Genomic DNA, 14,125 nt, shown 5'->3' with positions numbered 1-14,125 from the left:
CATTCAGGTTTGCGAAGCATCCGTCCTCCTGCTCAGAGGTGGCCCCACAATCCTCCCAGCTGTTAGCCAGCAGATGAAATCTGTCTTAAGAAACAGCAAACTATGGAAAAGGCCACATATTTATGATTCCAGCTATATGACATTCAGGAAAAAGCAAAACTATGAAGATAATGAAAAGATCAGTGACTGCCAGGGGTTGGGGGTTGGGGAAGGGAGGGATGAATCAGTGAAGCACTGGGGAATTTTAGAGCAGTGAAATTATTCTGTATGTTGCTATAATGGTAGATGCCTGTCATGATACATTTGCCCAAACCCACAGAATGTACAACACCAGGAGTGAGCCCTAATGTAAACTATAAACTTTAATAACAACATATCGCGGTTGCTCATGTCTGTAATCCCAGGACTTTGGGAGGCCGAGGCAGGTGGATCACCTGAGGTCAGGAGATCGAGACTATCCTGGCTAACATGGTGAAACTCCGTCTCTACTAAAAATACAAAAATTAGCCAGGTGTGGTGGCATGTGCCTGTAGTCCCAGTTACTTGGGAGGCTGAGGCAGGAGAATCGCTTGAACCCGGGAGGCAGAGGTTGCAGTGAGCCGAGATCGCCCCACTGCACTCCAGCCTGGGGGACAGAGCGAGACTCCATCTCAAAAAAAAAAAAAAAGTATCAATATTATCTCATCAACTGTAACAAACATACCACACTAATGCAAGATGTTTGCAACAGGGGAAGGTCATAGAGTGGGGTGAGGAGACACAACGGAAATCTCCACACTTTCTGCTCATTTTTTTGTAAATTTAAAGCCATTCTGAAAAAGTCTATTAATGAAGCAACATTACCATTAACATTCCCATTAATGAAACAACAATATTTTTGTTACAAATGGTTGGGGTAGCAGATATTCTTAAGCACTTTGGGGTACATAAAGCGATCCCTGAGTTGCTATTGTATGGTGTGCTCTTGCCCAATTTCACATTTCACTGATGCAACTATCCTGCTTTATGGCTGGGCATGATCCAAACTGGTAGAGAAGGAGGCTCCGAGCTTCAGGAGACTCAAGTGGAATGAGGGCTGGGAGTGGTTAGAGATGCCAGGATCCCTGTGAACTGGTGCCCCCCCGCCAGGATTAGTGTGCATCTTCTGGCGCGATCCACCATGGGTCAGCCCTGGGTTTAGGCGGCTCGGGTTTAAGGAACAAAGTAGAAAGTGACGGAACCTAAGTTGTAATGTAAGAATGAGGGAAAAACACAGATGCAAATATTTTGTGCTCTAGGAAACCTATTAGGAAATGACTAAATCCTGGAACAATGTAAAATATGGCACACATTCTAAAGAACAAGTATCTCTAATGATACATACATCGCACACTTTTTGTTTAAATATGAATTTAATTAAACAGAAAATTGTAAGTGGCTGTGTGAACGATGGGAAGAGGCTTCACGTTACAGAATTCACCTCCAGCAACAATAGCACATTAGACACCAGTGGAACAACTTGACCCAGTGAGCGAATTCGTGATTTCTGTTTACATCACAGCAGGATGTGTCTAGAAATCCCAGGTTAGGAATGGGGGTGGGAATAATTTTGGCTGTGAACAGACTCTTCTCAGCACCAAGTCCTTGACAACACAACCATGTGCAAATACACAGATAGACACGTGACTTGAGGTTGGTAAAAACGCTAAACGTGTATACAAAGAATGGACTGTCTTTGAGACCGATCGTCGATTCAATCTCCCCATAAACCTGGTCACAAATCCTGTTCTGAAATAATTTGAGTGAAGACAGCAGGTGACGGGTTTAGAGGCATTTGGCGCACAGGCAGCTGGGAATAAGGATTGCCACACACTCTCTGCAGGCTGTGTATTCTCTCCTGTGTGGCCTCAGATTTTCCCTGGCAAGACTGTGTGCTGCTAGCCAGTGGCCATTAGTTTACCGAGGATGTTAGGTTTTCTTTTCGCCTGGGGTCTCAGACCCTGTCTTCTTCACTGTCATAGAGTTTGCTTGAACTTTGCTTTTCCCAGTGCTCGGCTTCTTCTGTTTCTGGCTATTGTTTTGAAGGGATTTCAGTCCCAGCATTTTGCAATACTTGTTACACTGGTGTAGTGCTTTAAACTGATCGATGAAGGTCATGGAACAGTTGCCTTTAAATCCTTTGTACCTGTGAGTTTGGGTGGAAGGAAACAGCTTTTAAAAACAGGACACTTTCATCAGTTTAAAAAGAAAAACTTGAAAGGGGAAACTAATGGTGCATGGAACATATATGAATTTCAGTTTTAGGTAAGAATGGCCACAGAGTCGGGCGCGGTGGCTCACGCCTGTAATCCCAGCACTTCGGGAGGCCGAGGCAGGTGGATCACGAGGTCAGTAGATCAAGACCATCCTGGCTAACATGGTGAAACCCTGTCTCTACTAAAAAAACAAACAAAAAAATCAGCCGGGTGTGGTGGCACGCACCTGTAGTCCCAGCTACTCGGGAGGGCGAGTCAGGAGAATCGCTTGAACCCCGGAGGTGGAGGTTGCAGTGAGCCGAGATCGTGCCACTGCACTCCAGCTTGGGCGACAGAGTGGTCTCAAAAAAAAAAAAAAAAAAAAAAATGGCTACAGGATAGACACAACTATTAGTGAGGGTAAAAAAACAAAGACTGTGGAATTAAGTAAGGGAAAAGATCCACTGGCATGTACAGTGAAGATCAAAGGCCTTAGAGTATCCAAGGGTCCCAGTTGCTCACCATTGGAATGTACCAGCATTTTATTGCCCTGCTCCTCATAACCACAATGACCAGTGCTGGGCTATTTGGATAAAACATAGATCTCTTAGTGATTGAAAGCCACCCCATCCCACCTAGAATTTCTAAATAAAGAATTTCAGAACTTTGGAACTAAAAGAAAGTATTTTGTTTAGACCCTTCAATTTACAGTTGAAGAAATTCAGGCTAAGAGGTCATGAGACTACCCCAAGAAAACAAAGCAAGTTGATGTAAGAGACAAGATTAGAGTGAAGCCCTCTAAGTCTTTCTCCTACAGCAGAGCTCACTCCCCTGGCAGCCCACTTTGTCCCCAGGAGAAGAAGAATTTTTGTCTCTGGCAGATCCTTTGTCCCCAGTAGGCTCTAGAAGGGTCCATGCTGACCCCTTGGCCAGGAGTAGTTTCAGGGGTTGTTCCTCTTGGTTGGGACATTTAAATACTTAAATTATAAACGGCCATGTTTTCATGTCCCAATTGTGGTAGGTTAGTGTGCTCCTTGAATGGACAGCTGCCCAGCCCCTGCGTCTCCCCAGCTATCTGCAAATGAACAAGAGATCCATCAAAAAACTGGTTGAAGGTGCCCTGGGTTCTGGGCAGAATGTCAAAGGGTAGTAGGCTATTGCAGCTTGTTTAGTGGCTAGAACGGTGACTCTGCAGGTCTTCCTACCAGTCACCAGAAAATCCCCAAATCCCATGCACACACTCAATCCAGTCACAGCTCCTCACAGAGTGCGGAGGAGGCCAGGTGAACATAGTGCCAGCCACATACCCTCCCCAATAAGTGGCATCTCCTTGAGATGTCCAAGGGTCCTCCTTGTCACCACAGATGAGCTTTGTCAAAGGAATTTTCCTTCAACGTGAATCCCATGGGGATAAACACTTTGAAGCAGCACATATATAAATCTATAAGGTCTACGTTGGATCCACTCAGCCCCTCCCCATCAATGCATTCTCCACACTGCCACCAGAGTAACCTCTACAAAACATAAGTCATGTCATCTCCTGCTTACAATCCCATTGCTGTCAAAACGAAGACAAAATTCCTGAACCTGCCTGTGATCCTGCACTGTCTGGCTGCATCTCCCAACCCACTGACCTCTTCAGCCATTAGAGTGTCCAAGCTCCCTCCTCCCAAAAGTTTCTGCTTGCACTATTCCCCTGCATGGGATGTTCCTTCCTCTTTTTTCTAGATAAGTCTTGCTCACTTTATTTATTTATTTTATTTATTGAGACGGAGTCTCAATCTTGTTGCCCAGGATGGAGTGCAATGGTGCAATCTCAGCTCATTGCAACCTCTGCTTCCCGGGTTCAAGTGATTCTCCTGCCTCAGTCTCCCGAGTAGCTGGGATTACAGGCACCCACCACCACACCTGGCTAATTTTTTTTATAGTAAAGTTGGGGTTTCACCATGTTGGCCAGGCTGGTCTTGAACTCCTCACCTCAGGTGATCCACCCACCTCGGCCTCCCAAACTCCTGGGATCACAAGCATGAGACACCACGCCCGGCCCTTGTTCACTTTAAATTCTCAGCTCATTTGACCTTTCCAACCAAGTCACATCTCCCTGTCATAGACTCTCCTGGACTGTGCACCTCCTCTTTGTGGCACGGTCCCACACACAGTCTGACATCTGTGAGTGGATGAGATGGTTAATTTCTGTCTCTCCAGTCACTGTAAATTCCGTGATGACAGAGGTCAACACTCTTTGCTCACCACTGTACCCCAACACCTAGTCCAGTGCTTAGGAAACAGCAGAAACTCAACAAATAGAGGATGATTGAAAAAAAGAGTGGGATGCTTTTATTTTAGTGGTTGTTCAGAATGCATTTTCATTTGTCTATTCTTGTGTTGACCTGTATCCGTGCTGTGTGCTTTAAAAATAAAGTCACATGGGAGGAAGGGACAGCAACTTTCCTACCTCCCTTCTCTAGAGTGCACCTAGCCAAGCACTGTGCTTGAGGCTATGGATTCAACAGAGAACACGCAAGACATTGACCCATGTTGTCCAGTGAAGAAGACAGATATTGAAGCATTACAATGAAATATGATGAATACGATGCAGGAGAAGCATTGCCGGCTGGTGAGCCTGGACAATAATTGGTGGGCTTAGTTTCTGTCAGTTTCCTGATGTCCAAAGTGTGAATAATAATAATGCCCACTGAGGCGGGTGGATCACAGGGTCAACAAATCACAACCATCCTGGCCAATAATGGTGAAACCCCAACCCTACTAAAAATACAAAAATTAGCTGGGTGCAGTGTCGGGCACCTGTCATCCCAGTTACTCAGGAGGCTGAAGCAGGAAAATCATTTGAACCCAGGAGGCAGAGGTTGCAGTGAGACCAGATGGCGCCACTGCAATCCAGCCTGGCGACAGAGTGAGACTTCGTCTCAAAAAATAATAATAATAATATTAATAATAATGCCCATAGGGTTGTTGAAGGGATGAAATGAGAAAATCCATAGAAACCATGTAGCTCAGAGCATAACACAGTAAAGAGTCAAATGATGTTGATCATGTCATTGTTATAATTATCAACATTACAACTCATGCAACGGATGCGGGCTTCCTGTGGAAGAGACTTTGAAGCTGAGAGTCAAAGCTGAGGGATTTCCCAGGTAAAGGATAGGGGCAGAGGGTGCCTGGCATTCAGGACCAGTGACATGTAGGCCCCAGTACTAAACGAAAACAGGGGCTCCTTGTTCAAAAAGTGTTAAGAATTTCAAGACAACAAGCACAGAGCATTAAACCAAACACAGGGCCCTTCTGAGTGCGAGGTCCTGTGCACAAATTGCACATGCACGAAACTAGCCCTGCCCGGTGGGAGAGAGTGCTGGCATGGTTGCTTAATAGGGCCAAAGGCAAACTGGCAAAAAGAAGTCTGTAATGCTGGCCTGATGCGGATTCTGTAGCTGATATGATTCAGGAAATCAGGCCTCCTTCACTGGCTGGTAGAAACTATAAAGGTCAACACACCTGGACTGAATGGGGAGAGTTTTTTCCCTATGCAATCCAAGCAGGGTTTTAAGCCCTTAAAGGCGTGCAAGGTTTCCTTCCTCTGTGAAGCCAAAGCAGCAGCCTGCAGCTCCACCCTGCCGTGTCTTTACAACTCCAGCTGCCCCTCCTCCTCCTGGCAGGGGACCCGCTCTGCCCGTGGGAGCCCACGGTCCATGGCCTTGTGAAAAATGACTTGGTTTCTGAAAGCCAAGCTTTCTCATTGAAGAAAAGGTCAACCAAAGAAAGGAGTTGAGTCTGGCAGAGTGGGAAATCTTCTACTGCTAATGGGATCATTTTTACATCTCTATCTTCCTCTGCAGGAGCTCCCCGAAAGGCTGAAATGTCAGCCTGTCGGCGTTTCCTGTGTGCCTGAGCCCTATCTCCTTGGTGGGACGCGGGGCCAGCGCGGCCTGCTCCCTCAGACAGGATGGCTGGCTTAATCCCACCCGCCGCTGGGGGCACCCGGGTCGCTTCACACCAACTTCTGAGCTCCTCAAACTGGGAATGCCACGCGTGGGCAGGGGCAGCTTCCTTCTCTGAGCGCATTGGAAACATGTTCCGGTCATTTGCATTAGGACTGCCTCGAGGCTTTTCAAATTCAGACAACATCTGGTCTCTGCAGAGAAAAATAACTAATTCACACTGTGACCTCCCAGAAAGATCACCGCTTGGTCCTGAAGCACTCGCTTGCCAGCAGGTGTTAATGCCAGGTAAAAAGAGAGCCCCTGTCTAACGGTCTCCACCTCTGGAATGGAAAAAGCTGAGCTGGGTCAAAGGAGCCTGACTTCCGGGCAGCCCCGGGTAGACTTCTTTCAGGAATCGGCCTCTTTCTCCACCTCCACTTAACCTCTTTCTTTAGACCCTCGCAGAAAAGCTGGAGTCAGGCAGCAGAGGCTCGGATGGCTGTTCCTGGGCAGGGTGAGGCCAGAGAGCCAAGGCAGCCCTGCACCGTCTTGGAGACGCTTTCTCAGCCCTTAGCTACCTTCAAGCTCCAGCTGCAGTGGGCTCTCTCCACACCAAGAGAAGACATCTGTCCAACCTCCTCCCTACATCTTCTTGAGAACCAGACACCCCTCTCAGAGTTAGGGGTGTGTGTGCCCATCTTCTCTCCACAGATTATGATCTCTCTCAGGACACTGCCTTATGCCCGGAACTCCTGTCCAGGGGAAGCTTTTCAATAAATGTTGAGGGAACAAATAAATGGGGACCAGCCCCATCCTCAGCACTACCTAGTCCTGGTCCTACTCTTGTCTCCACATCACATTTCTGAACATCTCTTTCTCTAATTTTCGGCCCTCACCTTGGCCTGTCAGACAATGTTGAACTTCCCTTTCCCTAGCTTTCTCAGGTGCAGATTTTTTTTTTGCTACCTAGCATTTACAGAAATTACAGATCTTCCTCCTTTCTCAATTTGGTCTCTGTCTCAGCCAGGATGTTGGGCTGCTGCTTTGACCCATTGTTCTCACAAACTGACAGCCATCACCAAGGCCATTGCCCTTGCCCAAGAAGAAAAATAGGGCAACACCCTTTGTGTTCTTAGACTGATTATTCCAGATTCATTCAAAGGACATGAATTCAATGACGTCAAGCTCTCCTCTACCCAAGCAATGGGAAATGGAGGTTTCCCTGCCTGTGACCCACCTTGCATGTGACATGTGCCACCCGCTGCCTCGAGGATTGAATCTGGAGCTGCAGGACATCTCTCCAACAGGATCACCATTGCAGAAACTCACTACCCTTTTCATGTTGGATAGATGTAGGGGGTTGAGTAGCATCCTTGCCCACCCCATCCCCAAAGTCAGGTCCTTCCCAGAACCTCAGAATGTGACCTTATTTGGAAATCACGTCATTACAGATGGAATTCCTTAAATGAGGTCACACTGGAGCAGGGGAGGCCCTCAATCCACTGTTACTGGTATCTCATAAGAAGATGACAAAAGACAGAGACACACAGGGGGAATACCATGTGATGCTGGAGACAGAGGTTAGAGAGATGCGTCTATCAGCCAAGGAACTCCAAGGATTGCCAGCAAACCCGGAAGCCAGGGGAGGGGCATGGAACAGACCCTCCCTCAGATCCTGCAGAAGGAGCCAACCCTGCCAGCAACTTGATTTCAGTCTTCCAGCCCCCGGAACTGTGAGACAATCCATTTCTGTCATCGGAAGCTCTTGGTTCATGGTCATTTGTTATGGCAGCCCTAGGAATCTAACACAATGGAATAAAGAATCTTGTATTTGAGATCTTTTTCAAATATTTTCATTTTAAAAAATCTTAACTTTATTGAATTTTACTAAATGGGTCTTTTTATCCTTAACCTCTAATTAGTATAATTTTTTCGCCTGTCACTTGGATGTGAATCTATCCATCGGATGTGAATCTATCCATCTGCTCTCACAATCTCCAGAATTGGAACACTAAATTTATTCCACTCAACAGCATTGTAATCCCAGCACTTTGGGAGGCTGAATCAGGAGGATCGCTGGAGCCCAGGAGTGCAAGACCAGCCTGGGCAACATAGTGAGACCCTATCTCTACAAAACAAAAACCAAATATGAACAGCATTCAGTATAGTCTTTTCTCAACTATATACCCCCCTGGATGAGAGTGGTCCCTACGAATGACCTCAAGACCCTATTAAAATGCTGATTTGGATTCAGTAGGTCTAGAGTGGGGTGGAAGGTTCTGGCATTTCTACCAGGCTCTGGGGGGTATTGATGTCACTGGTCCAGGGACCCCCTCTCCTTTGAGCAACAAGGAGATAAACTACTCAAAGTGTTCAGTGATCTACACTCATCCCTATTTGACTTTGGAAATGTCTTTAAACTGGAACACAAGTATATCTTATGTTTATGAAGTTAGTGTCAAACAACCTGACAAAGTCACACTGAAACATCCCACCTGGGGAGGAGCTATGGAGGCTGTTTCTACAGTCCTGCCCTCACTCAACAAAGATTTATTCAAGATTTGCTATGTGTTAGAAACTGTGCCAGGCTGATGTCTTGCTTGAAAACAATTTCTCTCTCCTCTCATCCTAATAATGAATGGTATAGCCTTTCAGACTCACACAGAAATCACCAACTGATAGCAGCAGGGTGACTGCCCTCTCTCCGGGATCTGCTCACAACCCTGCTAGACAATGTATTGGCTCCAAAAAACACCTGGAGAGCAGGGGTGGAGGAAAGTCACAGAAACTTCCAGCCCTGGCTGAGTTGGAGAAACCAAAGTTCTTGGCTGGCTTAATAAAGGAAATGAAGACAGGCAAGGCAAACCTACTGAGAAGTTTTCCTGCACTTTGGTAACCCATTAGATGCCAACCAGAAGCTGCGTTGAACACCTTGAGTTTGAGATCTTTTCTGAAGAAAATTTTCATGCAGAGGGAATGGCTACGAGGACAAGGAATTCGAGGTCAGGATGGGGGTGAAGAATTGAAACAAAGCCCTGGTCTGATGTGTGATGTGTGTGTGTAAAATAAAGCCAGGCTGGACTTAGGCTCTGCTAGAACAGACTGTCACCTGTGTGGAAAGGGAGGGACACTGGGGAGCTGTTTCCACCTGGAAACAGCAAGAGATTCCTAAAGTGCCACTGATACCCCTCATTTTTCATGTGTACTCATTGATTTCTTCACTGATCAGGCAGCAGCTGTGTGCCAAACACTGTAGGGGAACTAAAAAGGATTAATTAATAAGCAGAGTGGCACTTTCCCAAAAGCGGCCATCTTGGAGCAAGCTGTCACATCTCAGCGGGAGGAAGTTCTGTGGAAACCCGGAGGGTGCCATTTTCACACTCCTGAGCAGATTCCTACAAGATTTCCTAGATCAAAGACAGCTTGGGGTTTATCTGGCAGAGGGAACAGCATAGTAAGGTTCAGGGGCACGTTCTGAGCAAGAGCAGGCGTTCTGAGGGGAGATGCTGTCAGAGGATATGTGAAAAGGTTTCAAAGCCATGCTGTGCCATTTCTCCTGTGACATGCTGGTTTCCAAAATACGTTCTCATGAGCAACAGTCCCACAGGAGTCTTTGAAATTCTGTGGTGTAAATGCTGTGAGAAATGCTATATGATATCTCTCCTAGGTTTGGTATGGGAGGTAGCTCACGCCTGTCATCCCAGCACTTTGAGAGGCCAAGGCGAGAGGACTGTTTGAACTCAGCAGTTTGAGACTAGCCTGGGCAACATAGTGAGACCCCACCCCTACAAAAAAAATTTTTTTAATAGCTGGGTGTGGTGGTGCTTGCCTACAGTTCCAGCTACTTGGGAGGATGAGGCAGGAGGATCACATGAGCCCAGGAGTTCCAGGCAGCAGTGAGCCGTGATCAGGACTCCACACTCCAGCGTGGACAATAGAGAAAGACCCTGTCTCAAAATAATCGTAATAATAATAATATCTTTCCTTGTCCCTAGGACATTCAAAATACACATCAGCTCTTTAAAGACTCTATGAAGTCTCACACTAAAGAAGCCTCCTGGCCGGGCATGATGGCTCATGTCTGTAATCCCAGCACTTTGGGAGGTCGAGGCTGGTGGATCATGAGGTCAGGATATTGAGACCATCCTGGCCCCATCTCTACTAAAAATACAAAAATTAGCTGGGCGTGGTGCTGTGTGCCTGTAGTCTTAGCTACTCAGGAGGCTGAGGCAGGAGAATGGCTTGAACCCGGGAGGCAGAGGTTGTAGTGAGCCAAGATCGTGCCATTGCACTCCAGCCTGAGTGACAGAATGAGACTCCATCTCAAAAAAAAAAAAGAAAAAGAAAAAAAGGAAACCCCCTAAACTTATTCAACCCAGGGTTTCCCAAAATTGCTTGACAACAGAAATCTTGTTTCACATAATTACTTTGAAAAGCACTTTAAAAATTCATAGAGTTTTTGAGGGTGGGGATGTGGTAGCATAACCAGATCTGTGTCTTCTAGAGAAGTTCTCCCCTGAGGATGTCTACAAGGTGACCTTCTCTTGGGGCAGGTGACCTTCAGCAACTGATCTCAACAAAATGCCATCTCAGCCACCACTGCCCCTCCCTGGGCCAGTCAGGGGAGCCTCCAGGCAATTCTCCCCTGCTTTCCACCTTGTCCAGGTGAGTACAGGTCAGATCATGTCATGGCCAAGCAACTGCTTGGATGGCCCCATCTCCCTCTGAACAAAGTCTAGCCCCTCCCCTTGTTTCCCGGCACTCTCTGCCCTTCTTGCCCAGTGCTATGGCTGCTCCCTCAGTCCTCAGTTGAAGCCACAGTCCCAGCTACCCCAACAGAAACCAAGTCCTGGCCCTATCTTCCCTCATCGCCTCCCTGGCTGGAAAAAAACAAAAAGAAGAATTCAAAAAGTTCCCTCCTTCTGCAGAAAAATGAGAGGGAGAGGAGGACAGAAGTGCCCCACCTTCAATGAGTCTGGTCTCTGTGTCAGATGGCAACATATTCTAGAATCCCTGTACATTTGCATTTCACTTTTGATGGCACCCTCAACCAGGAGGTTCTGTGAGACAGGAGTCCCGAAGAAGAGAGCTCAGAGAGGAGCCCAGGGGAGGGGGAGAAGCACTCATCTACTATGCGTCCGTTTTTTGAGGTCACGTGAGTCCTATCTCCATGAATATGCAGGAAGCACACAGTCCATTCCTTAGTATCTGAAATGCAAACTGGAGTTGAAGACAAAGAACCCAGGAGGGGGCGTTGTAGGTAGACATTCACCAAATAAGCAACCTGAGATTCACCCACTGTCCTAAGCCCCAGAGCTCTGATTCCCAAAGGACTGTGCTGGTTTTTATCTGCAAATGGGAGTGAAACCACCTTTGCAGAAATTATAACTCAGAAAATTGTGACAGTGAAAGAGATCTGACCTAACCAACTCCTTCTTGCTTCTAACCTCCAAGCTGTCCTTGTTCTTTCCTGGGCAGAGGCCAAACTAACTTTGGGAGGAACTTAGTTTATAGTTTAACTTTGAAACAAAGACCATAACAGCCCTTTCCCAAAACAAATCCCCTTCTTGCTTGGGAACTAGACTACCTTTGCAGGACTAACAAATTAGCCACAAGATTAGAAATTACGGTTTAAGAGTCATGCAGCTGGAGGCTACAAGGTTCTAAACCTCCCCAGTTGCTCCTAAGGATGACATCACCATTGTAAAATCTAAGCTTGGAGCTTGAGATGTTTTTCAGACCCTGTCCTTGATGCATCAACTGGCGCCTCCCAGATCAATAAACTGGCTCATGTAGTCATGTGGTCCCCACCCGGGAACTGACTCAGTGCAAGATGACAGCTTCGACTCCCTACGATTTCATCTCCGACCTGACCAATCAGCACTACCCCTACTTCCTGACTGCCAACCCCCAAATTTTCAGGGAGACTGATTTGAGTAATAATAAAACTCCAGTCTCCCATACACCTGGCTCTACGTGAATTAAACTCTTTCTGTGTTGCAATTCCCATCTTGATAAATCGGCCATGTCCTGTCTAGGCATACAGGCAAGGAGAACCCGGAGAGCAGTTACAGGAGCCTCTGCAGGGCCACAGGGCAGGCAGTTGAGGTGAGGGAGAAGTGCGCCAGCATTCCCACTAGGTACAGGCTGTTCGAGAATTCACGATTCAGAGGAGCAGCTGGGCTGACGCCCTGGGTGGAGGTGAGGGTGGGTAGAGGCAAAGCCATATTTCCAGCGTGCTCCAAGTTGCACAGTGAGGGCTGCAGGGTCTTCCATATTGACAAGCTCTAAATCCTCACGAGGGATGCCCACCACTCTGGAACATCACTCCGCAGTTCGTTCCTCACTCTTTTCCCACAGGCTCCTTTCCCTCTGCCTTCAATCAGGCAGGGTCTCTTTAGACACACACACACACACACACACACACACACACACACACACAGAGGCAGATACACAAAGACACACACAGACACAGATATACACAGAGACACGTACACACCCACAAAGGCAGACACACAAAGACACGCACACAGACACATATACGCACACACACACATTCCCCACACCTCCTTTTCTAGCTACCTTCTAGACTTTTCCTTGTCTTTTGTGGACAAACTTGTTTAGTTGCTGGCATCTTAGCAGCACATTCCCTCTCTGATCTGTCACCAGGCTCCCACCTGGTGACACCGCATTGGCTTAGACGTTCCTGAAGGCAATGATAACTTTTTTCTTGTCTATTCTGGTCTTCACCCTGTCCTGTCCGCTCAGGCTCTGTCACCCCTGACCCTCTCGGCCATCCCTGCACCTGCCTCGTGCCTCTGTCTCCCTCCTACTGGCCACCAGTCTGTCTTGCAGGGGTGATCTCGAATCTACCAGGCTTCTCTAGACGTCCTCTCTGTTCAGACTCATCTCTGAAGCTGGATGACAAGCAATGCAGCATCTGTCCCTGAGTCCTCAGGTCCTGGGAATGGACTGGGCAGGGGGACAACTAGGGAATAGGGTCAGGAGTGGGAGGAACACGTGGCTCCCAATTCCAGACACTTCAACAGAACTGTCCTTTGTAAGACTTCTGGGCAGAGGCCAGGAGACTGCTGTGCTAGTCCCTCCATGGAGGGGGCGTGTCCTGGCTGGCTCTGTTGGGCCTGAGAGACTCCCCTACACACTGAGAGCACTGCTTATAGTAGGATCTGCCTTGCCAACAACTGCAAAAATCACCACTATTCCCTTCAGACTTCCCTTCAGCCTCCAGACTTCCTTAATGGCAAAGACTGGCCACATAAATCAGCCAGCAGGCCAGTCGGTCCTACTACAGAATAGCCTGACCCGATGAAGATGGGATGCAGGCGGGCTTCCAGGACAGGTGACCATGGGGCACGCGGGGAGAAGAGCTATCTGGGGCATAAAATTGCCTTTCTCAAGCCGACAGGCCTGTGAGACTGGTCTGCTGATGCCTGGCATTGGGGACTCGGCTGAAATGTTTGGTGTTCTACAGTGACAAGGCCCTGCTATGACATACTTAAAAGGCATCAGGAATTCTGTTCCAATGTCCCTTTGTTTCCTCTCCTGGCAGACTCATGCATTGCTTTAAATACTCTGCCTAGAGTCACCACTCATGCACATAAGCCTATTCTTGGGGCGTGTTTCTTTGGATTAGATTGTTTCTTCCCACGTCCAGGTTTGTTTTGGCTCTTCCTCTCCAGGTATGGCGGTGTCTCAGTCTTGCGACCCGGCAAAGCATCCCAGGTGGCTGCCGTCCCCTCCACCTGCTTGTGGGCATTGAGGGCAGAGCCTTTCTTTTGGAACTCAGCTTGACCGAGTGTGGGAGTCTATTTTGATCTTTTCTCCTTTTCATGGCCAGGATCAGAGCTAGGCACGCAGACGCCAGTGGAGCCTGCTTTCTCAAGGCAGCTCTCCTCCTGCTACGTGAACGAATCATCCAGGCTTCTGTTCAGGGTCTCGGGAATTTGGCTTCCA

The 14,125-nt window shown here is 47.7% G+C and overlaps 1 protein-coding gene across 7 annotated transcripts in view; it reads right to left on the bottom strand.

The window, feature by feature from the left end:
• Positions 1-1,372: 1,372 nt before the first annotated feature.
• Positions 1,373-14,125, bottom strand: part of ALPK2 (alpha kinase 2) — a 145,354-nt gene continuing 132,601 nt past the window's right edge. For 5 of the 7 annotated variants that reach the window (XM_074022427.1, XM_045378372.3, XM_045378375.3 and 2 more), the window contains one exon: positions 1,373-2,164. In XM_074022427.1, coding sequence (XP_073878528.1) covers positions 1,948-2,164 — 217 coding nt within the window. In that variant the 3' untranslated portion in view covers positions 1,373-1,947. Of the gene's footprint in view, positions 2,165-7,710; positions 7,954-14,125 lie in introns of those variants that run through there. The other 2 variants (XR_010582821.2, XM_074022428.1) reach the window with 2 other exon arrangements.

The sequence above is a fragment of the Macaca fascicularis genome, chromosome 18 (assembly GCF_037993035.2).
Source record: "Macaca fascicularis isolate 582-1 chromosome 18, T2T-MFA8v1.1".
Lineage (NCBI taxonomy): Eukaryota > Metazoa > Chordata > Mammalia > Primates > Cercopithecidae > Macaca > Macaca fascicularis.
Note: the sequence above shows the minus strand (reverse complement) of the source record. Positions and strands in the feature narration are given on the sequence as shown.